The following is a 24,558-nucleotide window of genomic DNA, read 5'->3' on the forward strand; positions in this document are numbered from 1 at the left end:
CTGAGTATGGAAGACAGTAAGCTGCATCGATTCTGCCGTTCACCCGTAGGATACCCTTTTCATCGAGCTTCGGGGTAAGCTGGTATAGTGCGATAGACTTCGGCACAGATTGGTTATTTTGTAGAGCGTAGATATCTTTATGAAAAAACTTCATGTTGGCCCTTTTGGCAAAGGTAGATTTCGGCCTCAGTCAGTTCCTCTGCTGTAAGTTCTCCGCGTCTGCTCTGTTTAGCCTTTACATTATCCACAAAACGTTTAACCCAGGCAATAACTCGCAACAGTCTCAAATATGACGAAAACTTGCTAATTTCCACAATGTGCTTTACCTTTTTGGCTGTGACCAGCAAACATTTGTGCGTCTCTTCTTTGTCGCAGTGCTCAGAATGCATGTGCAAGGGTTCCTCCGGCCACATGTCTTCGCTGACATGTAGGAACTTGGGACCTTTTACCCACGGTGAATCTGATTGGAGTATGGGTGGTGACATTATTTTTGTTGCGGCATCGGCTACGTTTATTGCCGATGGTATCCACCGCCACTATGAGGGTGCGGTGTTGTTTAGTATCTCCGCAATACGATTGGCGAGAAACTGTTTGAAATTTCGCGTGTTAGAACGAATCCATAGTAATACGGTTTTAGAGTCACTCCAAAACGTTATACTGTGCATTTTTCGCTCAAGACACTCTTCTATGGAACTCTTTAAACGGCTCTACCCATCACAGCGGCTTGCAGTTCTAATCGTGGAACGGAATTTCTCGTTTGGGGGCGCACCGCGATTTTCCGGGCAAAAATGCGACGTCGATACTGCCATTTTGCTTGATTCTTAAATATTCCACTGCAGCATAAGCTGTGTCGCTTGCATCTACGAAGATGTGTAACTGTATTTCGCCTGCCGTTGAGTAGCGGGGTGAGAGGCATCTGAGCACTGCGAACTGCTCCACATTCTGAAAGGATGACCACCATATTGCCAACTGTTTGTTAAGCTCCGCTGGTAAAGGATCGTCCCATTCAATGCTTTGTTTCCAAGTAGCTTGGATAAGTATTTTGACGGTAATGGTAACATTCGCCAGAATTCCAAACGGATCATAGATAGACATGGCGATGGCAAGTAGTTCTCGTTTGGTTGGACCACGTACACAATCGATAACGTCTCGACATATTTTGTAGAACATAAAATGAAATACCAAAACATTGTTATTGCTGTTCCAATACATACCAAGAATTTTGTCGGTCTGTTATTGGTCCATATTGACGAAATTTGATTCGGCTATGGTGTGTCCATTTAACTGTTGTTGCAGTTGCTTGGCAGTGGATACAAAATGTCTCAAGTTAAATCCTGCTCTGGCATTGATAACTATAGTTTCATTAACAACTTCGGCCGCTTCTTGCTCATCGTCGAGACTGATGACCAGGTCGTCTACGTAAGTGTTGTGTATCACTGCTTTGGCACCACGCGGCATGGATTGCACAAACTGATCAGCGTTTTTATTTTTCACGTACTCAGCGCAACATGGTGAGCAAGTTGCACCAAATATCATGGACGACATTACGTATACTCGTATAGGCTCGGATTGGTTGCCATCCCTCCATAAAAATCGTTGCGCATTCATGTCTTCCGGTCTAACCTTTATTTGGGAGAACATGGCCTCGATATCCCCAGCGACAGCAATTTTACGTTGGCGAATTTTGTACATAATTGCCATTAATGATTGAGCATGTTCTGGTCCCTTCAATAGTGTAGAGTTCAGTGATGTATTTTCCACAACAGCAGCTGCATCAATACGATGCGCATCTAATTCGGCTTGTTGGGGTTTATTACACCGAAATGAGGTAAATACCAAGTCGTAGATGTATGGTGCGGTGCTTCATGCATTGTTAACGGGTGTGCATATCCCTTATCGATATAATTTGTTATTTCTGCTTTGAAGGTGGCGGCATAGCTGGCATCTTTCATCAGTTTGTTTTAGACACTAATTAATCTTCGCTTGGCCATATCATAGCTGAGGGGCAGTTGGATATGGTCCTCGCGCCAAAGCAATCCTACTTCATAACGATTCACAAGATATATGGTGGTTTCTTCCAGAATGCGCCTGGAACGGCTGATTTCATTTGACTCCAAAGTCGCGTTTGAATGCTTGACACCAAAGTTTTCAACAGTCCGCGACAAGCTGATGTAAGTGATTTTCTCTGACGGACTGGCACACATGGAGCATCTTGGCTGTACTGACTGATCCTACTGGTCCGTACGCCAGCCAATTTGGTGGCCACTGCGATAGGCTGGTCCGGTCCGGAATCAATCGTATCATTAGGTGTACATAAAAAGATGTTATCAAGACCTATCAACAATGACGGCTTCACGTTTTCATAATCTGCTACACATGAATGTACCAAATGTTCATGCGCACCTTTGCGAAACGACTGCGTCGGCAGATCGAGGTGTTTCACTGTTCGTACATTCTTAAGATGATACGATGCTGAATCTAAACCACAAATTTCTAGATTGACCATGCGTGACTTCTCTGTAGTTTGTTTTTCCTTGTACCACTGCAATGTGAGTGGTGCGATGCATCCTCGAACACCTAAGATGTTGGCAATATTTTCTTTCAAAAGTATGACTGATGACCCTTCATCCATCACTGCGTAGATTTTAACAATTGCCTTAGGTCCATTAACAATGACTGGAATGACTTTGAATAGGCATGCAGTGGTCTTATTTATTGACGTATTTAAAATATGTGCGTTTTCTTGTGTTGTGGAAACATTCAATTTAGCTGCAGCAGGTGCTGGCTCTGAATTATGGAGCAGCTCGTTGTGCATACGTCGACAAGAATCAATACCACATACCCTTTTAAATTGGCAGTTACTTAAATTATGGCCAGCTTTGAGGCAAGAAAAACAAAGGGAGCGTTGTTTAACGAACTCCCATCTTTTAAATACCGACAATGTTTTAAATTGACCACAAAGTTCTAGCTGATGCTCTTGATTGCATTTAACACAGGTCGTTACGGCTTTGGACTCACCTGATTCGGAAGTGTACAACATTCCACGCGATGTGATAGGGCCAGAGTTTGACTGACGGGACGAAGACTGGTGTGACGTCTGTTGTTTTGTTGGCGACCCATTCCGGAGGTTGAAGGGCTGTATAAATTGACGGCATCAGACTAACAACTTTCGCCAATTCACTTAAGCAATCAGAAAAAACTTGAAGATTAGAATGTGATATATTCAGGATTTGACGACTCCACTCGAACTGCCTCGAGGGTGGCATCTTAAGAACGAGTAATTCCAATAGCATAGGGCTCATTAAATGATGATGGCCATTGGAAGACTTTAAAAACGCCACTATATTGCGTACCTTATTTGAAAAGTCAACTATTTGTTCAATATTTCTTTCATTTATAACTGGGCACTGTTGTATCTTTTACATCTGTACACGTAACAGTAACTCAGGACGTCCGAAATTAAATTCCAGCTCATCTAAAACATGTGACACCTCGTCTGCAAAAATTAGCAGTGACGAAACCTTTTGCTTGGCATTTCCACTCAGCGCTTTCTGCAATCGTATCAAATTTTGCTTGTTATTGTAGCCGAACTCTCTGGTGGTGTCAACGTAACTCGCTTTAAATAATGGCCAGTCTTCCGGATCATCACTGAAAATAGGCAAGGTACAGAGTTTAGCAGCTGCATTTTCCACGTATGTCATTGTTCCTCGATATTGCTCAGCTCCTGGCTGATACACCTGTGGTTGTGCGGCCTGCAAGGTAGGCAGCGATGGTAAATATTGGCTCGGTTGCGGTGTGTTCCAAAGGTTCACAGGAACATTCGGCATGGATCCTAGATATGGCAATTGATGGTGATAGGCAATTTGTGTTACTGGTGAAACACCGGCGACGGTTGTGGTGACAGGAGAGGGGGAAATAATTTGCTGTGCCTAAAGTAGTTTGGTATGACATAAATTCTGATGATTGTTTGGTAGTCGTTGCGGAGTACTTGCAATGAGGAATGGTATATACGCTGGTTGAATCAACAGTGCTGGTAGAGCTCAGCGCTAAATTGTTTAAAGCATTTGCAGATGATGTCAATGTTATGGCAGATGAACCAGCTGGAAGATTAGCTGCGGCGGCATTATCTCTTTCCATTCGCAATCACGCGTGGTCACGACGTAATTCGCTAACTGACTCCTGCAGGGAACTTATGCTGGCTAACAACGCCGTCAATTCTTGTTGTGAAATTTGTGCTGATGCGCTTTCTCCAGTGGCATTATTCTTTTTAACCATTGTTTCGTTTAAATGCTCCTCTTCCTCCGAATTTCCATTGGTCAATTTATTCTCTTTTGATTTGTTCCTTGTATCATTTATGTGAAGTTTTATGAACGCGAAAATGCACTTGCCTGTTGCAATTGTTTGTTTCAATGAAAAATAAAGTAGCGAGTATTTGATGGGGCAAATGTTGACGGTTAATTTGATTTTCAACAACAAATGTTGACGAGTTATGTATCTATTGCAACCAACTACAACAAAGAGACTTATTTGCTGTTATGCTGATGTGCTTCAACACGACTACGACAGTTTCGAACGAATAGGCTTGACTGACTGGCATGCAACATGAATTCAGTGCCGACGGTTGCGACGTTTGTAAATTAAACGATCTGACGTGCTTCAACACGACTATGGCAACTTCGAACGAATAGACTTGACTGACTGGCGTTCAGCATGAATCAAGTGGCGACGGTTGCGACGCTGACTGCGACGTTTTGAATTATTTAGAACGCTAACTGCGTGTGTAAATTTCGGCAATTTTCAATTTATTGTCACAATGGACAAGTTAATTTGGACGCAAAGTGTAAACTTATGTCATTGATGCTACTGGCAAGTAAAAAATATATGTTTTGCTAGTTTAAAACATGACGGAACGATACAAGGTGGCAGCGTGGTGACATACCTACATACATAAATAAGAATTCCATGTACTTTGTTTTTGTAAATTCGATGGACCAATGTCAAAATCGTACTGCGCCGGAAGTTGATGTATCAAATCAAATAAAAAAAGGTTATAATTAGCTGTTCGATGCGGCCACCTTGTATCATTCCGCCATGGTTTAAAATGAACATTTAATTTAAAGTCTTGAGCGTACGTTTAACTTATAAGTTACAAAGAATAGTTAACAACGAATAAATTGAACGAGTGAAATAGAATACATAAAGAAATATGATAAATATTCAGCAATACGAAATACAAGAAATAAGGCAAATATTCAGCAATACGCAGGGTTGCGTTTGTTAATACGATAATGGACCAGTTACAATATTCAATAGAAATAAATGATATAATAATGAATTGTGCTTAGTAGTTTAAGTTTTAGGCCTAAACAGCTGTAATAATAAATAAATTTAATTAAATTAAATTTTGTGAAGTACGTGATAGTGAAGTATAAAACTGTACTACACAAAAATTAGTCTAAACGAAGACCATTTTGCAATACTGAATATTGTAGTTATTTATTCGACATTCAGCGATTCGACCTTTAGCAGAATGTGTGTATAATTATCAGAAATCCCTAGAATTCGTTACAACGTGGTGCGATACAGAACATACTCTGTTATTGGCGCTAGTATCTACTTTATTTATTTAAGTGTTTCGATGTACGCAATAGCATAAGTCATACTCTGTATCTGGTTTTTTTTGCAAAATAAATATATTTACTACTAATACGATATATATAAAATTCATATATCGACTATATCCTAGTCAAAAAAAACTTTAAATTTAACTTATCTATTATTAGTGATTGCTAACTTACAATTAAAACAAGTAAGGAAGGCTAAGTTCGGGTGTAACGAATATTATATACTCAGCTGAGAGCTTTGGAGACAAAATAAGGGAAAATCACCATGTAGGAAAATGAACCTAGGGTAACCCTGGAATGTGTTTGTATGACATGGGTATCAAATGGAAGGTATTAAAGAGTATTTTAAAAGGGAGTGGGCCATAGTTCTATAGGTGGACGCCATTTCGGGATATCGCCATAAAGGTGGACCAGAGGTGACTCTAGAATGTGTTTGTACGATATGGGTATCAAATTAAAGGTATTAATGGGGGTTTTAGAAGGGAGTGGCGGTAGTTGTATAGGTGGTCGCCTTTTCGAGATATCGCAATAAGGGTGGACCAGGGGTGACTCTAGAATGTGTTGGTAGGATATGGGTATCAAATTAAAAGTATTAATGAGGGTTTTAAAAGGGAGTGGCCCTTAGTTGTATATGTGAAGGCGTTTTCGAGATATAGACCAAAATGTGGACCAGGGTGACCCAGAACATCATCTGTCGGGTACCGCTAATTTATTTATATATGTCATACCACGAACAGTATTCCTGCCAAGATTCCAAGGGCTTTTGATTTCGCCCTGCAGAACTTTTTCATTTTATTCTACTTAATATGGAAGGTGTCACACCCATTTTACAAAGTTTTTTCTAAAGTTATATTTTGCGTCAATAAACCAATCCAATTACAATGTTTCATCCGTTTTTTCATATTTGGTATAGAATTATGGCATTTTTTTTTCATTTTTCGTATCATTTTAAATAGCGATCTGAGATGAGTGTCCAGGAACCTACATACCAAATTTCATCAAGATACCTCAAAATTTACTGAAGTTATCGTGTTTACGGACGGACGGACATGGCTAAATAAGCTTCTTTTTTCGCCCAGATCATTTAAATATATAGAAGTCTATATCTATCTCGATTAGTTTATGCCGTTACGGATTACCGTTATGCGAAAAAAGTTAATATACTCTGTGAGCTCTGCTCAGCTGAGTATAATTATAAGCTAGCGATTTTTAATAGGAGCAATGGCAACTAAGGCCTTCAGCTCTCTATTTACAATTCGTAGATGACATAAACTTGGTAAATCAGTATAGTTTAGCATTTTAATCAGTTAACGAATTGTGAAAAGAATCCTGAAATACGACTTTATTATTGACTTCACAGAGATACGGCCTTTAAGTTACGATCTTTCTTTTTTAGGTTCTCAAGGCCCAAAAGCTTTGCTGCTAGGTATGCGAATGAATAAAGGCCGTCCGATTCCGAAAGTATTTCTATCACCAATCGTATTTACAATCAGAGGAAGATGACGACTTCCACTGAGTTGGGGAAGGCAGATGGAGGAATATTTTTTGTCCCATAGTGCTCGCGATTTACATCTGTATTGCGAAAGAGGGATAATTGGCGCCTAGACGATAAAACGCTTATTAATGCTGATGAATTACTTTGTCTGTATTAGGCGTTCTCATTCATTGACTCATTGATACGCATAAAAGTAGTGGAGCTGTTTTTAAACGGTTTTATTTAGCTTGACTTGACAGGCTGGTTGGTTGGATGGCTGGTTGGCTGGCTGGTACGAATTTTGTAATTGAAATTTAAGTAACTTCCCGATAAGCTACAAGCTTGAAACTTGGAATATAGTTCAGAACCCGATGACAATGCAATAATAAGAAAAAAATCGCCGCTAGGTGGCGCAAGGATCGAGATATTCACAAAAATCGTATTTGTGGTCCGATTTGGCTCATATTTGGAACACATAATACATACAAGAATAGAAAGCGACCTATTAAAAAATCGCCGCTAGGTGTCGCAAGGATCGAGATATTCACAAAAATCATATTTGTGGCCCGATTTGGCTCATATTTGGTACACATAATACAATAATACATACAAGAATAGAAAGCAACCTATGAAAAAAAAATCGCCGCTGGGTGACGCAAAGATCGAGATATTCAAAAAAATCGTATTTGTGGTCCGATTTGGTCCACATTTGGAAAACATAATACATACATGAATAGAAAGCGATCTATCATGTCCGATTTGGCTGATATTTGGAACAAATATTACATACAGTCCGGGAGAAGTGACATCAAAATATTTGGAGTTGGAGGAGGGACAAGCATACGTGGCGCAGAGTCGAGTAAAGTCTTTGGAAGGATTATGTATTGAGGACTTAGATTGTAACAAATTGTCAGGAAAGAGTCCTTGTAATAATGAGTCACTAAATGAACTAAATAGAATAAGAAATAATAGGTAATTAAATAAAGACTAAAAACTTGAAAATAAAATAATTAAAAAAATTTGTAAGTTAAAAGCTAGAAAATAATTAGATAGGTCCTAGTTACTAGCCATCACACTCCTCATCAATCTAGGGCGTTGATCAGACAATTAAATAAAAGCGTTGGACGCGTCAAATTTCTATTGATAGTCATATATAAGACCAACTGAACTTTAATCAGGTTATGCTACGCCTCACATTTTTAGAAATTTCACGCGCCCAACGCTTTTATTTAATTGTCTGATCAACGCCCTAGATTGATGAGGAGTGTGATGGCTAGTACATAGGCCCTACCTAATTATTTTCTAGCTTTTAGTATTACTATTACTTCATGTAAGTATTGTTTTCAATAAAAGCGTTTAACTTAAAAAAATTTTTTAATTATTTTATTTGATAGTAACCATTAAAAATGTTTGTTTTTTTTTTTGAAATTTTACGTGATAGCTTTCAAAATAGTCTTCATTGGTTTTATGTCCCATTCTAGCAAAGCGGTAAACGCCAAGACTAGTATCTAGCGGACTCTAGGCGCGCTCATATTCCCACTAAAATATATTAAATTTTACTTGCAAGCAAAGACATATGGTGAAATAAGGATATTTAGCTATTTTGGTGAAAGTTAATATCCTTTTGCTCAAAAAAGCAAATTTAAATAAACGCAACAAACATTCGCAGTCAGAACGGAGTCCTAATTCCGATCGGTTACGCTCATGAGCTCATTTATGAGTCCGGAATGAATTTATTTCCCTTCTTGCGATGGTCGACCGATATGAGCTTAATTTCATACATTTTATGAGCCTAAATACTCCTAATAGGCTCATAAAAAGCTCATAATTTGCTTCTTATATGACTCTTTTGGGAGTCATATACAAGCTTGATATAAGGAATTCGATTGGCTAGATCAGGGCGGATTTTGGAAGAATGGCATTAAAAATGGGGACGCATATCCTCAATATTGGCTGCGAAACAGGAATTTCGCAGGAAACCCATAAATGTAGAGCATACGGACGTCAGCCGTTATTAAAAAAACACGGGCTCAACAGACCAACCAGGGCATTCCACGGAGGTAGTTTTTCTCGAAATACATACATTGTTAAAATACCGATCATTACGGAGATGATTGGAAGCGTCCATGCCAATTTAAAATGTAAACAGCAAGACACATTATAAAGAACATTTTTTCAAAATAATATATGAATATTTGTCCCGAAGTTGCTTTGTTTGCTGAACACCCTTGGCATATACATAGTTCATAGTTTACATCATATCGGAGTCACAAAAGACTCCTATATGTCCATATTTCTGAGGCTCATATTCTTCACGTATTTCGGACTCATATCGGATCCCTAAGTTATGAGCGCTCCGAGAATGTTTGAGGAGAAACCACAATTTATTTATTAGTATGCAATTTTATTTTTCGTACATATATATTTCGACTTCAGTCTGAAGTCATCCTCAGGATCATTAGAGTATGTTCATTTGCCCGTTTGGACAAGCTTTTATCGAATATGAAATTAGAACCCCCTGGGACTAGAACCGTTTTTGATCCTATGCCAAGTCGAACCTTTTAAGTATTTGTAGCTCATTATTCCGTAAGAACTTATCTGTGAATCAGGAGTTCCTTGGCGTAGATGCGTGCTAGACACTTCGTAGAGGAGGAGATACATACTTATTTCACTCCATAACTTCTTGAATGCCATTGCTAGTGAGGTAATAATTTAATTCTATTGAAACCTCATGATCAGTGGTGGGCACCACTACATATACAAGGCTGAAAAATTGAGAATTTGTTATTATACACTAGAGATACACGCCGCCGATAAACGCCGCCTCCGATTTTCGTCGTTTTTTTCACGCCGCCGCCGAATGTCAAAAATATCGGCGCGGCGGCGTCCGACGCGGTACTATATTTTCTACTCATTTAAGACTGTCTAGGCCATTTATTGTTCATGTCGAAAATTAAACGGATATGGTCGAAAGGGGTAACAACGGATGCGCATCACTGCCAGTTATAAGAATTCAAAACACTAAAAGAAAAATTATATAAAAAATTAAATGCTCACTTTGCATAATTAAAAAAAAAGAATTAAGAAGTGTAAGATCGCAAAATAGAATGTAAGTTAACCACTGTGTAACAACCATGTATTACAAAACAGGTCATTTTATATTGTAACAACCCTGTGGTTGAAACATAAAGATAATGCAACTCTGAAAATAAAGAAGAAATAAAAGAAGAAGAGGAAGAACACTTCCGGTTGAAGAGAGAAATCCAAAACTCGTGTTTTTAACTTGCGGAAATAAATCTAGCGCAATCGCTAAGAAAAACAGAAGTTTTCATCTCAGGTGTGAAGCTCTAAATCGACAAATCAATTATTTTATATAAAACAATATTATGGCCGCTCGAAATCAACTATTGATCTCGCTTAATGAGTTGGGGTGGATTTTCCATCTACGGCTACAAACGCCTAATTGCGCCGACTTTTGCAGGACGTAATTGGAGATGGAGCAAGCAATCTACCCATCGTTGTTAACGATAATAATGCTGCCTCTGATATTGTAACCACTGCCGCCCAGAATAATACCGCTGTTGCTGAAGTTACTCCCAATGCAGTTGCCGCTACTAGTATTGTCACCTCTGCCGCTACCGTCACCACTGCCGCTACTGATATCGTCACTACTGCCGCTACTGATATCTATTTTTGATTATGCAACACCATACAACACTATCAATCAGGTCGACCCCAGCGGGTAAGGGGGTCAGAATATACCCGCGGTAGGTATGCCTGTCGTAAGAGGCGACTAAAATACCAGATTCAAGGGGTGTGTAGCGCAACCCTTCAGGTTGCCAGCGCAATATATAGCTTCTCCAAATCCAATTGTTAACCTCACCTATCCGCCGCGAATCCTGTTTCACTAACAGACGAGGCTCTGGCGACCCCAAGTTCCTCATGGATCTTGGGGGTGGGGAGGGAGGGGATGGCCTGAAGGTTTAATGTGGCCACATAAATCGTTCCCGAGATGGTCGGGCTAGCACCTTATTGGTGCTGTGGTACCGGAGCGTGCCGGATCTGCATCCGGCAAAGGACCATCACATCGATAACACTCCCCAAAGCCTTCGGGGAGCAACCTTATCGCTACAACAACAACAACAACAACATCAATCAGGTCGACAAATACCTAAGCGGTTTCAGTTGAAACCGCTTAGCCAACTCAACTCGATTACTTTTTGTTGTTGCCTTCCATGCAATTCGGTAAGCTAGCTAGTGTTTTAATTGTAATAGTTTGCAACGAAATACAGCTAATGTATTACGTTTTGCGTACAAGCTTTTCTTCCACAATTTCTTTTTATCACTCTTTTTATTTAATAAAACTGCTGTAGCTGCAAGTAAAAAAAATCATCATCCGATGACATATTCATGTCCGAACGCTACGGGTTTTCAATGCAAATGTTGATTGATGGTTTTTTACTTGATAGTCGCGGGGCAAGCGTAAAATACCCGACACGCACCCATACAAAAATTCAGTCAATCGCGTTGTTAATCGCCGTAGCCCTTTAGCGAGACAGCAACGAATGAACGAACACTGCGCGCGGATGTCGGAAAAATGTTAAAGCGGGAGTCATTGGTGCCGTATGTCGTATCGCTGTAGTCGTATCCCTAACGTAATGAGCTGTTTATCGTTACGACGGTAAACCAAAAACCAATTGGTTGGCTATACGGTTACGACCTTAAGCGCCAAATACACGACACGGACATTTCCGCGAACATTCCCGTTATGTCATGTTTCTGCGACCTTTTCTGTCGTGTATGGTGTTGTTTGCCAGTTCGCGCAAATATTTATTTAGCGGCCACAATAATCGATTGCATTGATTCTCATAAGGTTGGTCGAATCAGCTGTTAAAAGGTTAAGCGCCAGATACACGACACGAACATTTCCGCGAACATTCCGCAATCTTGTTCGCAGCTTTGGCCATACACCATACGAAATTTTGGCGGAACATTATTTCTCTTTCAGACAGCGATGAATACGGACAACAATTGTGCTGCAGCAATATAGCTCGCTGTGGCAATTAAGCGTAAAAAAAATTTATACATTTCAATAAATTCACTCAGAAAATTTTTATTGTCCATTTTACGTTTCCGCGCACGTCTGTTCCGTTCAGAAATTACTACGATTATGAGCTATTTCGCCATACACGCACGAACAGTTCGCGCAAATGTTCGCCAAAAATTAAAATATTTTGTTTCTTGGCGAACATTTGCGCGAACTGGCAAACACCACCATACACGACAGAAAAGGTCGCAGAAACATGACATATCGGGAATGTTCGCGGGAATGTTCGTGTCGTGTATTTGGCGCTTAAGTGGGAGTCATTGGTGTCGCTGTAGTCGTATCCCTAACGTTATCAGCTGTTTATCGTTACGACAGTAAACCAAAAACCAATTGGTTTGCTACGACACGGTTACGACCTTGGCGGTAGCAATAATCGATTGCATTGATTCTCATAAGGTTGGTCGAATCAGCTGTTAAAAGGTTACCGATACGGTTACCGATAAAGCACCAATGTCTCCAGCTTTAAGGTGCCCTGCATGGTTCAATTATGTACAGTTGGCTCATCTCATCAGCTGATTTTATTTATGTCATTGCATGGTCGAAGGGATTGTCAAAAGGAGATGGCAAACTCAAAATGAAACCAACACATTGGCAACATTTTACTTACACATACAAAAACTGCTAAGTTTTATTCGCACCAACACCAATACACAGATTTTGACAATTTGAACAGACATATTTTGTTGCTTTACAGATGAGCCAACCTGTATAGTGTTGAACCATGGTGCCCTGTGAGAAATATTACGATGGAATAACGCAACTGGATGACTACCTTTCCATATGTAGCTCATCTTCCAAACACGTTTAGGTTTGGGTTTTTACCTTTTTGGGTATGTTATATTAAATAACTTTTAAATACAATATGAGTTTAAAAACTTAAACAAAAGCTGTAACAATTTGATATTATCCCCTTTTTTTCTGCGGACATGATTTTTGATTTCTATGAAATTTTAGTATATTGTTCTTTGGTCAAAATAATGAAACACGTGTTTTTTTTTGCCTTAAACAAATTTTTTTTCGGATTTATCGGCAACTGAATTCCATAAAATGCAATCGGTATTTTATTCACCTATTTTTTCAACTGTCAATAACTTTGACAAAAACTAACATACTCTTATGATTCTTTCTTTGAAATGTTCGCTGTTATATTTACTTTTATATAACTTTATAAACAATAGCATATAGTTTAAAAAAAATGTTTGTTTAGTATTTAGTAAAAATTTCTGACTTTTTTCAAAAATTAATTTCTTACAAAAGGTTATTTTTTTGTCTAAACTTTTTCTATATTGAGTGAACAATTAATATTTCAACTTGGCTAAATGCCTATTAGCCAAAACTTGTTGTTTTCGAGATACGAATTTTTGAATATTAAAAATTTTTTCCCCCATTAATTGATGCAATGAATTACAACATACAATAATTTTGTCAAAAATTAACCGATTCTCATGACTTTTTCTTTGAAATGTTCGTTATTAGTTTTAATTTTATATAAATTTATAAACAATGGCATATAGTTAAAAAAATTTTTTTTAGTATTTAGTAAAAATTTATAACTTTTTTTTCAAAAATTAATATTTCAAAAAAACGGTCATTGTATTTTGTTTAAACTTTTTCTATATCGAGTGAGCAGCTTATTTTTCAACTTGGGTAAATATTCATTAGCCAAAACTCGTTGTTTTCGAAATATAAAATTTTGAATATTAAACTTTTTTTCGCCATATATTGATGCAATACATATCAGCATACAAGGCGATCAATGCCAAATGCTTAAAATTAATTAAAATATCACATTCATTATTGAAAACATTCATTTGTTATTATTTTTGGAAATGCGAGGCTGTTTGTAATTTTGACATTTATCGCTTAGTTGGCACACTTGGTATTATTGTACACAATGGCTACATATATTGTGACGAATATTAGCAACCCTAAGGCATACTATCATCTCTAAGCCGATACTAAGCAGTCTCTTCAATCTACATAAACAAATCAATCATTATGTCTACACATATGTACATACAAGAAGCGGAGAGATATGCACAAACACATGCATATATCTGAGATACTCACAAAAGTATGCAATCATCGGTGGAAGTATCACTCACATATACACGCGCAAATGCTATGCGAGAAGCTATAAACGTGCATCTGTAGTTTATAGCTGGTGAGTTTATAGCTCGTAAACAAGTAGTAATTTCTAGTAGAAGAAACGCTTAGAAGTATGCGAACGACACAGCAGAGAGTATCACAAATCACATACACAAGATTGCGCATGTACACAAAAGATCAGCTGTTTTTTATGGGCAATTTTTACATCATTTTCCTTTAGCTCTTGTTTTTCTCTCTCTTTCTTTCATTAGCTCAAGCAGTCAAGTGTGACGTAGATGCGCAGAACGAAGCAATTTTGAACTCGTGAATGCGCAATCTTCTGTATGTGATTTGTGGAGGAGTATAAAAGGAGCAAAAGCTGAGTAAGCAGAATCAGTTTGATTTAAGCTGGAGTCATTGGTGCCGTATGTCGTATCGCTGTATCCGTATCCCTAACGTAATCAGCTGTTTATCGTTACGACGGTAAACCAAAACCCAATTGGTTGGCTACGATACGGTTACGACCTTAGCGGCACCAATAATCGATTGCATTGATTCTCATAAGGCTGGTCGAATCAGCTGTTAAAAGGTTACCGATACGGTTACCGATAAAGCACCAATGTCTCCAGCTTTAAGAACGCTATTAGTGGCGAAGTATAAGTGTTATTGTGAAGTAGTGTAATAAAGACCATTTTGCATTATTGAATATTGGAGTTATTTATTCAACAGTTTAGCGATACGAACGTTAGCAGAAGACTGGGTATAAGCGGAATTGCTCTAAATTCGTTACAATATCTATCCTCCTTGGTACAATAAGCACGTGTCGCACGCACTGATGACCTGATATGAAACTTCTCGCTCTCTGAGAGCGCGTGAAAATGTGCATTTTTTATGATATTGGCCATAGATGCCATCATGCTCAAAATCAAATTTGGGCATTTCAGAATAACTTTGGGGTATTTTACATGGTAAAGGTTTAATTTCTGATTTTCACCGAAAATTTACTCAAGATTGTCAAACGGGATATCAAAAAACTCGAATTTTTGTCAGGATTACAAATCCGAAAAAAAAAATAACTTTTTCACCCGTGGAAAACTTATCAGTGGCAACACCTTTCATCAAAGGGCTGCACACGAAACGGGTTTTGGTAGCAACTTTCGATTGGTGAAAAAGTTAGCTTCTTATCTTCGCATTGATATAAATGGACGCATAAAGGCCATGTTTTTGTGGAGCGTTGCGACATTCCATTTTTGACAGCTGAGATAAATTGTAGGTATACGTATAGTTAACGCGACATGTTTAATTAACAGCCTTTTGCGGACGACAACGCATATACTTCACCAAGTGATCTAATTTCGTAATTTCTTAAACAATTTTTGCGTTTTTTATTGTATGTGGAGATATGTACATAAACGTTTTGGTCGCATCAAAGTGAAAAAAGGGGCTAGCCGTTCATTGTTATCTTATGGCGGTGCCAGAGCAACAAAGCAAAGCAACGCAAACGAAATATATTAATTCATATTTTTTCACTTATCTACCACAAAATATTACAAAACTTTACCTTTTTATAAATTTTAAAAAGTTTTTATCAGCTTGCTGATTTATTTGAAAATAATGAAACCGAACGGATTTCTTGGAGTTTTTTTTTGCGTATTTTTGGCAACTCTATAGCCATCTGATGTTCATTCAAGACCCATTCCTGGAAACGAATTGAGAGAGAATGAATTTTTCGTATCAGGTATATCCATAAACATTTTAAAATTTTGGATTCTCGGGTGTATAGACATTAAAAAAGAACTTAAGGCAAATGGACTGTTATTTCGACCTTTGGACTATCCGATCTGACGATTTGCCTAACGAAAACAGTTTTAGAAAAGTTTCTATTTTTTTTTTTTCATCAGATATTTTGTTCCCAAGTCAAATTTTTGTAGTCTTGATTGACGATACCCAGGAAATGCCCGTATGTATTACTTTTTTAATTATTAAACCTGATTATTAGTCAGTATCTATCCCAATATTTAATATGCAAACAAACGAGTCATATGCGTGCAAAGTTCAGTAAGTTGGGCTACTTGAGATTATGAGATTTGTGTGGTTAACTGTTCGACCGTTATGCAAGCAATAACGTTTGAATAAATATTGGACACTTTGCAGGCAGAGTTGATGTTAAAGAACGTTTCGCGAGCACTTGTTTATTTAGGCAACTGCAATAGCTTTAAAATTAGTTGATAAAGCATTTTGTCGGTCAGTGAGTTAGACGGTAAATAGTGTTGGTCAAATATGTAAGTTATGTACATTAACCTGGGTCGATTTGTATGGACGAAAGTTAACCGATATCGCGCCATCGATTTTTCGATAGGATTTGGGCTCAGGAAAAAAAAGTTCCACTACGCATACCAAAAAAAATAATTTTGGAGCCTGCGAAAAAAATGACGAAAGGGTAAAGTTTTCGACCAAAACACTCCCCAAAACCCAAAAAATATATTTTTTTTTTTCAGAAAACTTGTAAAAATATATATTTTTTGGGTTTTGGGGAGTGTTTTGGTCGAAAAATTTACCCTTTCGGCAGGCTTTCGCAGGCTCGAAAACTATTTTATGGGGTATGCGGTGTGCGTAGTTGAACTTTTTTTCCTGAGCCCAAATCCTATCGAAAAATCGATGGCGCGATATCGGTTAATAAATCGACCCAGTCTAATGTACATGTTTGCAATAAACCATGCGAAATGTCTGCGAATTTGCAATATTGGACTATTTTATACACTCACCTAATTTCTTTTTCGCTTCATATTTTTCCTTGCTACCAATCCACCAGTAAGTGAATTCCTTAGTATTAAAGGTAGCTTTATTGCGTTCATTTTGTAAATCTGTATTTACAGAATTAGATGACATTTTTATTTTTTTCTTTACTCACAACTGGATCTTGCTGGTCAAGTTTTTTTAATTATCTAGTAAGCGCATATATCTAAACTGTTTAAGTTGGCTTCCATGCGAATACTGAACTCCGCGTCAATTTACTGTAACTATGTAGTTTCTTTTAATGATCGCTGTAATGAAATATCAATACGTGCTAATAGTTTTAAGCAATTAATAAATGTAAGTTTGGGTATAATATAACTCCAGCTCAGCAATGAATGCTTTGTACAAGCGCTTATCTTAATCTGCGGTCTGCGGAGTATCGTTGTGTATGTATTTAGATGTTGTAAATCTTATTATTGAACTTTATATTGCAATAATTTCGTTTTTATGATCCCTTTATGTACATCACTAAGATTATAAATGATTAGAGAATATTGAACTGGTCGAATTTAGTTAGTCTTATCAGTATTTATTCCCCAATGGCGCTGTAAAAGTCACGTTTACTATTTAAATTTAGCATAAGCAGTTACGTCTCCCACCGCATGCATTCATTGTCTTTTGTTAATGTTTGCCTTATTAAATCACGCACAAAACAATTTAAAACTGGTTTAGATGAAATATACCATTGTAAACTTTACCAAGTAGCGCAACTAACAGCTGATCGCTCAAAATTTGCACGCACACGCAAACACCACTAATGGCCATATTACGGAAATCTTAGGGAAATTGAAGTTAAATTTTTAAACAGACATAAAATGTTATAATTTTGGAATATATAGCATCTAGGACACCTTAATTGGAGTAATTGAAAGAAAATGTTTGCTTATACTCAAGTACTTAATTCTTTTTTTCTAAATTTATCTTTAATATTGGTACAATGATTGATCCAATGCAACTCTGGTCTTCCTACTGTTCTTCATTCCACTCCATTCGAGTGCCTATTTTCACGGCTTGCGAGTGCCTTCCACTCTATTCGCAACATAACCTCGAATCAAGGTGAATTCATACAGGTGGCGTTATCCCATCAGCTGATTGCTTCTTCTTGATAATTTTCCATACAAAGCCTTGTACAACAAAATGTTAGTTAATCGAAATCTATAAAAATTTTCTTTTGACTTGACATTCATCTTCACGGCGAATTGATTGAATTCGCTTTTCCACCACCTGGTATAGATTCGCCTCGCCTCGAATTAAGCTGCCAAACTATATAGCAAACAATGAAATATACTTTCAAATGAAACAAAAAAACAAGCTGCAATCTTCTTGCACTTTGCCTTAACAGTGTTTTGTGAATTTTGACATTTCTGGCTATTTAGACGTTTCCAAAGCGAATTCAGTATCAGGCAAGGCGAATTCGGGAAAATTTTAGAATAGCACCCCCCGAGTTCGGGGTTAAACTTGGTATCAAATGAAAGAGGGAGTTCTCCCGATCACAAATATATATAACTTAAAGTGCGCAGACTTATAGTTTACGAGTTATTTGATATTAAAGTTTGCAAATTTAGCAAATTTCTATAGCACTTTCACTTACAATTTACACATCTTTCAAAACCTTTATGCACATAAATATCTATATAAATTGGCAACGATACACTTAAATTTCATTTTAATATATTTCACATATAATTCTTGCATTGTTTTTACTTAATATACAAGTTTTTATTAAATCAATCGCGCTTTTGTAGCAACATTCACATTTATGTATATATATATTTTATTGATGACATTACAAAGCTGTGCTGCCACATCTAAAAAACGGAAACGGTGCAGAATCGAAAAATAACTTATAAAAATATCTTTCATCTGATGTATATATATCTTTAACTTTTCTAGTCTTTATTTACCAATAATTTGAAAAAGCTCTTTTTTGCATTCGTGAACGAGCTGATATTACCTTATAACTCTTATGTTTATTGTTATGTTAGCCGATCCAACACCGGCTGCGCCATGCACAGTAATTCTGCGTAGAACACCTTTCCGCGTAGGCGGCCTTCGGCCGCGCTTATTTAAAATAACCCTGGGCTACGCCATGCCAAGTCCGGGTGTATGGTATAACCGTGGCTACCGCCACGGTGATATTCTTCCGCATATTACCTTATAACTCTTATGTTTATTGTTATGTTAGCCGATCCAACACCGGCTGCGCCATGCACAGTAATTCTGCGTAGAACACCTTTCCGCGTAGGCGGCCTTCGGCCGCGCTTATTTACAATAACCCTGGGCTACGCCATGCCAAGTCCGGGTGTGTGGTATAACCGTGGCTACCGCCACGGTGATGTCCTTCCGCATATTACCTTATAACTCTTATGTTTATTGTTATGTTAGCCGATCCAACACCGGCTGCGCCATGCACAGTAATTCTGCGTAGAACACCTTTCCGCGTAGGCGGCCTTCGGCCGCGCTTATTTAAAATAACCCTGGGCTACGCCATGCCAAGTCCGGGTGTATGGTATAACCGTGGCTACCGCCACGGTGATATTCTTCCGCATATTACCTTATAACTCTTATGTTTATTGTTATGTTAGCCGATCCAACACCGGCTGCGCCATGCACAGTAATTCTGCGTAGAACACCTTTCCGCGTAGGCGGCCTTCGGCCGCGCTTATTTACAATAACCCTGGGCTACGCCATGCCAAGTCCGGGTGTGTGGTATAACCGTGGCTACCGCCACGGTGATGTCCTTCCGCATATTACCTTATAACTCTTATGTTTATTGTTATGTTAGCCGATCCAACACCGGCTGCGCCATGCACAGTAATTCTGCGTAGAACACCTTTCCGCGTAGGCGGCCTTCGGCCGCGCTTATTTAAAATAACCCTGGGCTACGCCATGCCAAGTCCGGGTGTGTGGTATAACCGTGGCTACCGCCACGGTGATGTCCTTCCGCATAGTAGTAAAAATATATATTTTCCTTTTTCTTTATTAACTGAAAGGTGGCACGTTAATATTTATATTTGTTTTTTCTTTGTTAATGTGGTAGCACAGCTTTGTAATGTCATCGATAAAATATATACATACATAAATGTGAATGTTGCTACAAAAGCGCGATTTATTTAATAAAAACATTTAAATTAAGTAAAAACAATGCAAGAATTATATGTGAAATATACTAAAATGAAATTTAAGTGTATCGTTGCCAATTTATATAGATATTTATGAGCATAAAGGTTTTGAAAGATGTGTAAATTGTAAGTGAGAGTGCTATAGAAATTTGCTAAATTTGCAAACTTTAACATCAAATAACTCGTAAACTATAAGTCCGCGCACTTTAAGTTATATATATTTGTGATCGGGAGAACTCCCTCTTTCATTTGATACCAAGTTTAACCCCGAACTCGGGGGGTGCTAAACTAAATCGCTGCCGCGAATTCATTAGAGGTGGTATTATCCCAACAGCTGATTGCTTCTTGTTGATAATTTTCCATACAAAGCCTTGTACAACGAAATGTCAGTTAATCGAAATCTATGAAAATTTTCTTTTGACTTGACGGCAAATTGATTGATTTCGCCTTGCCACCACCTGGTATAGATTCGCCTTGCCTCGTACGAAGGCGAATCTAATGAATTCGCCCAGGGCGAATCTATACTAGGTGGTGGCAAAACGAATTCAAGCAATTCGCCGTGCGGAAGAATGTCAAGTAAAAAGAAAATTTTCATTGATTTCGCTTAACTGACATTTCGTTGTACAAGGCTTTGTATGGAAAATTATCAACAAGAAGCAATCAGCTGTTGGGATAACACCACCTGTAATGAATTCGCCTTGGTGCCAGGTGTTGTTATCCCAACAGCTGATTACTTCTTCTTGATTATTTTCCATCAAGGCGAATTCATTACAGGTGTTGTTACCCCATCAGCTGATTGCTTCTTCTTGATAATTTTCCATACAAAGCCTTGTACAACAAAATGTCAGTTAATCGAAATGTATACAAATTTTCTTTGACTTGATATTCACCTGCACGGCGAATTAATTGAATTCGCTTTGCCACCACCTGGTATAGATTCGCCTTGATTTTCCATACAGCGTGGTGTCAAGGCGAATCCATACCAAGTGGTGGCAAAGCGAATTCAAAGAATTCGCCGTGCAGAAGAATTTCAAGTCAAAAGAAAATTTTCATTGATTTCCATTAACTGACATATTGCTGTACAAGGCGTTGTATGGAAAATAATAAAGAAGCAATCAAGGCGAATCCATACCAGGTGGTGGCAAAGCGAATTCAACCAATTCGCCGTACAGAAGAATGTCAAGTCAAAAGAAAATTTTCATTGATTTCGATTAACTGACATATTGCAGTACAAGGCGTTGTATGGAAAATTATCAAGAAGAAGCAATCAGCTGTTGGGATAACACCACCTCTACTGAATTCGCCTTGGAAGCCATCAGCTGTTCGGATAACACCTGGTACTGAATTCGCCTTGAAGGCGTTGTATGGAAAATAATCAAGAAGAAGCAATCAGCTGTTGGGATAACACCACCTCTACTGAATTCGCCTTGTAAGGTAGCAAGCAACGAGAAATATTTACCTATGGAAAACACAACATATCCAGACTGTCTGCATATTAAATTATCTATCTGCCTGAAAATTGTAAGAACTTATGATTGGCTCATAAATGCATATATATTGGTAAGAAAAAGCGCAGTATGGAAGAATATCATTGGTTATATTAATCCAGTAAATTTGTGCTAAGGATTTTTATATCGACAAACACTGGGAAAAGCTCCCAAAAAGTTGGCAGCTACATTTGGAACATATGCCCCCTGAGCAGCTTAGTGCCCTATTAAATTACAATGAGCAGCCTGCGCGACGACATGCTAGTGTTTGGCCCTTAACGCTGTTAGCTTTACATAGTCTATTACGGCAATTGTGTATCCCAAGAGTTCAAAAAGGCACTGACTTGACTTTGGTAAGTGCAATTATATACATATGTATGTTTATATGTTTAAAAGGAATTTAATTCTAGAGTTCTTCATACGGTCCTATTATAAACCATTCAAAGCTAAAGCACGTTTTCAATAAGTGTGTCAAACCTAAGAAGCGTCACGAAATTGAATTAATGGGATCAATGTGTGAACAAAGCTGCCAGCAGTCACCCGTTGATTATGTTGTGGATTTCGGTGCTGGTTTGGGCCATCTAGCACGAGTGCTCGGATATGGTCATGGCATACAAGTATGCTGCTTAGAAATGCAATCTAAACTGAACGACCAAGCAATTAGTATAGACAAACAATTTGAATTATTGGCTGAAAAACATATACAACCAGAAATAAGGGCAACTTTTCGTCGACCCCAGCATATTACGCTACGTTTGACGGCAGATATGCAACCACAAGAGCTTGTTAGCATCATTGCCAAAACTTTTAATAGGACCGATTTTAACTTTCAATTTGGTATTATTGGCTTGCACCCTTGTGGCGATTTAGCTGTGACTTTGATGCGAATGTTCACCAATAATCCACAAGCCCGATTCCTTATTTTTGCTGGCTGTTGTTACATGAAATTAAGCACTGTTGAAACGCAATCCAACGTTGGATTACAGGGATATCCACTTAGCAGCCACTTACTGCAATTTCCGAAGCTTGCACATTTGAGTTATGAGGCCCGTGAAATTTCATGTCATGCCATAGAAATGTATGCCGATCGGCTTGTTGAAGGTGATTATGAATACCTGAAAGTACACTCATTCCGTGCAGCTGCTGAGCGCATTATCGTAAAGCAATGGCCTGATTTGAAACATTGCGGACTACGTAGTGTTAAACATGTGCATGATATGCAATTCGAAGAGTACGTATAATTATTTTTCCTATAAATAGCGCTCCAATGTACGTATATATTAATTTAAATTGCATTTCAACATTTTGTTCATCCTTAGTTACTTTTACAAAGCAGTCCATGGATTAGAAGCCAGTCATATACAACGGTCTGAATTGCAGACTATAGCTACACAAAACGATTTACGTTGCTGGCGACGAATCGTTATTTTTTATACGCTACGTCTAATGTTTGCACCATTAATTGAAAGCATTATATTGTACGATCGTATTCTATTTCTTCAAGAGAATTGTAAGTTTATCAAATTGCTGTAACAATAACAGTTCTTCATAATTTTCAATATATGTATTTCCAGATTGTCAGGTAAAGACTAGTGCAGTATTCGATGCACGTCTTTCGCCGCGCAATCATATAACTTGTGCATTTAAGCACAGCTGATATTTGCAGATCGTCCATTGCAGTTGTATCTATACCTACATTTGTTTTTATGTATGCACTATCCATTTTTATTGCATTGAATTTGTACATGCGACATCGATAACAGATTCATTGCTTGCCAATATTGATTACAAAAAACATTTATAAATAATAAAATTAATAAATAAATAAAAATAATGAACAGGATTAGCAGGATATTGCACCAATATATAAGTGATCCAAGACTGCTCTGGACACTTTTCCAAGATCAGTTTTTACCTCATTCGGAGGGAATTGAGAAGTTTTGGGAACGATTTATAAAACGCCCCTTGGCTAAAGGTTTAGTAGAATCCCACTAAATAGTCCTTTCTTTAAGATGCATTACGTATTGTCATATAACGTTTTAATGAATAATTGGCAATATTTTAATTTATGAAACTTGCTAAAAACATTCCAGCTTCCTTATTCGGCAGCACTCTACGAGTGATGATGATGAGATGTACATACTAGAAACTGTACTGAAACTATTATGAATTCCCTTGAGGGACAGAAAATAAGTTGTCATACAGCATACATCTATAATGGGTCCCAGGTCATATGGGAATAGATGGAAATGAAAAAGCGGATGAACTAGCCAAAAAGGGCGCTTCCCTCGAAGCTTGGTCCGTAGACGTCCCAATTAGATTGGGCGAGATTAAGAAAAGGCTAGAGATGCACATGATCGACCAAGCAGAAAGGTATGGGGCCAAGTGCGGGGCTGTCAAGTGTCGAAGATTATGTGTAGGTCTTACTACCTTAGACTAACAAAGTTGTTTCTATCATTAAAAAAAGAAGACTGTAGACTCAGGACAGGTATTCTGACAGAACCCTGCCTTCTGGCGTAGCATGCCTTTAAAGTAGGCTTGGTCAGTGATATCAGATGTAGAAAGTGCGTGTTGGAAGAGGAAACGATCGGGGACGTTTTATGCTGTTGTTGTTGTTGTAGCGATAAGGTTGCTCCCCGAAGGTTTTGGGGAGTGTTATCGATGTGATGGTCCTTTGCCGGTTACAGATCCGGTAACAGCACCATTAAGGTGCTAGCCCGACCATCTCGGGAGCGATTTATGTAGCCACATTAAACCTTCAGGTCATTCCCCCCTCCCCACCCCCAAGTTCATGAGGAGCTTGGGGTCGCCAGAGCCTCGTCTGTTAGTGAAACAGGATTCGCCGCGGATAGGTGAGGTT

At 38.2% G+C, this 24,558-nt stretch overlaps 2 protein-coding genes across 8 annotated transcripts in view; one reads left to right on the forward strand and one right to left on the reverse strand.

Moving 5' to 3' along the window:
* ACOX1 (acyl-CoA oxidase 1) overlaps positions 1-24,558 on the reverse strand; it is a 44,483-nt gene that overhangs the window by 14,399 nt on the left and 5,526 nt on the right. Inside the window, exons 1-2 of one of the 5 annotated variants that reach the window (XM_067776905.1) lie at positions 18,681-18,886; positions 17,059-17,337 (exon numbers count right to left, since the gene is read on the reverse strand). In XM_067776905.1, the coding sequence (XP_067633006.1) occupies positions 17,059-17,182 (124 nt within the window). In that variant the 5' untranslated portion in view covers positions 17,183-17,337; positions 18,681-18,886. Of the gene's footprint in view, positions 1-17,058; positions 17,338-17,435; positions 17,730-18,680; positions 18,890-24,558 lie in introns of those variants that run through there. The other 4 variants (XM_067776904.1, XM_067776906.1, XM_067776907.1 and 1 more) reach the window with 4 other exon arrangements.
* On the forward strand, positions 20,140-23,544 carry LOC137245753 (methyltransferase-like protein 25B). Of its 3 annotated transcripts, none has more exons than XM_067776909.1 (6): positions 20,140-20,337; positions 21,646-21,771; positions 21,836-22,051; positions 22,109-22,929; positions 23,018-23,208; positions 23,273-23,544. In XM_067776909.1, exons 2-6 carry the CDS (start codon positions 21,673-21,675, stop codon positions 23,353-23,355), a joined length of 1,410 nt encoding a protein of 469 aa, XP_067633010.1. In that variant the 5' UTR covers positions 20,140-20,337; positions 21,646-21,672; the 3' UTR covers positions 23,356-23,544. The 3 variants fall into 3 exon arrangements, with proteins under 3 accessions (XP_067633010.1, XP_067633011.1, XP_067633009.1); XM_067776910.1 differs by having other exon boundaries at positions 21,650-21,771; XM_067776908.1 differs by lacking the exon at positions 20,140-20,337 and having other exon boundaries at positions 21,587-21,771.

Source organism: Eurosta solidaginis, chromosome 3 (genome assembly GCF_040869045.1).
Source record: "Eurosta solidaginis isolate ZX-2024a chromosome 3, ASM4086904v1, whole genome shotgun sequence".
Classification (NCBI taxonomy): Eukaryota; Metazoa; Arthropoda; class Insecta; order Diptera; family Tephritidae; genus Eurosta; species Eurosta solidaginis.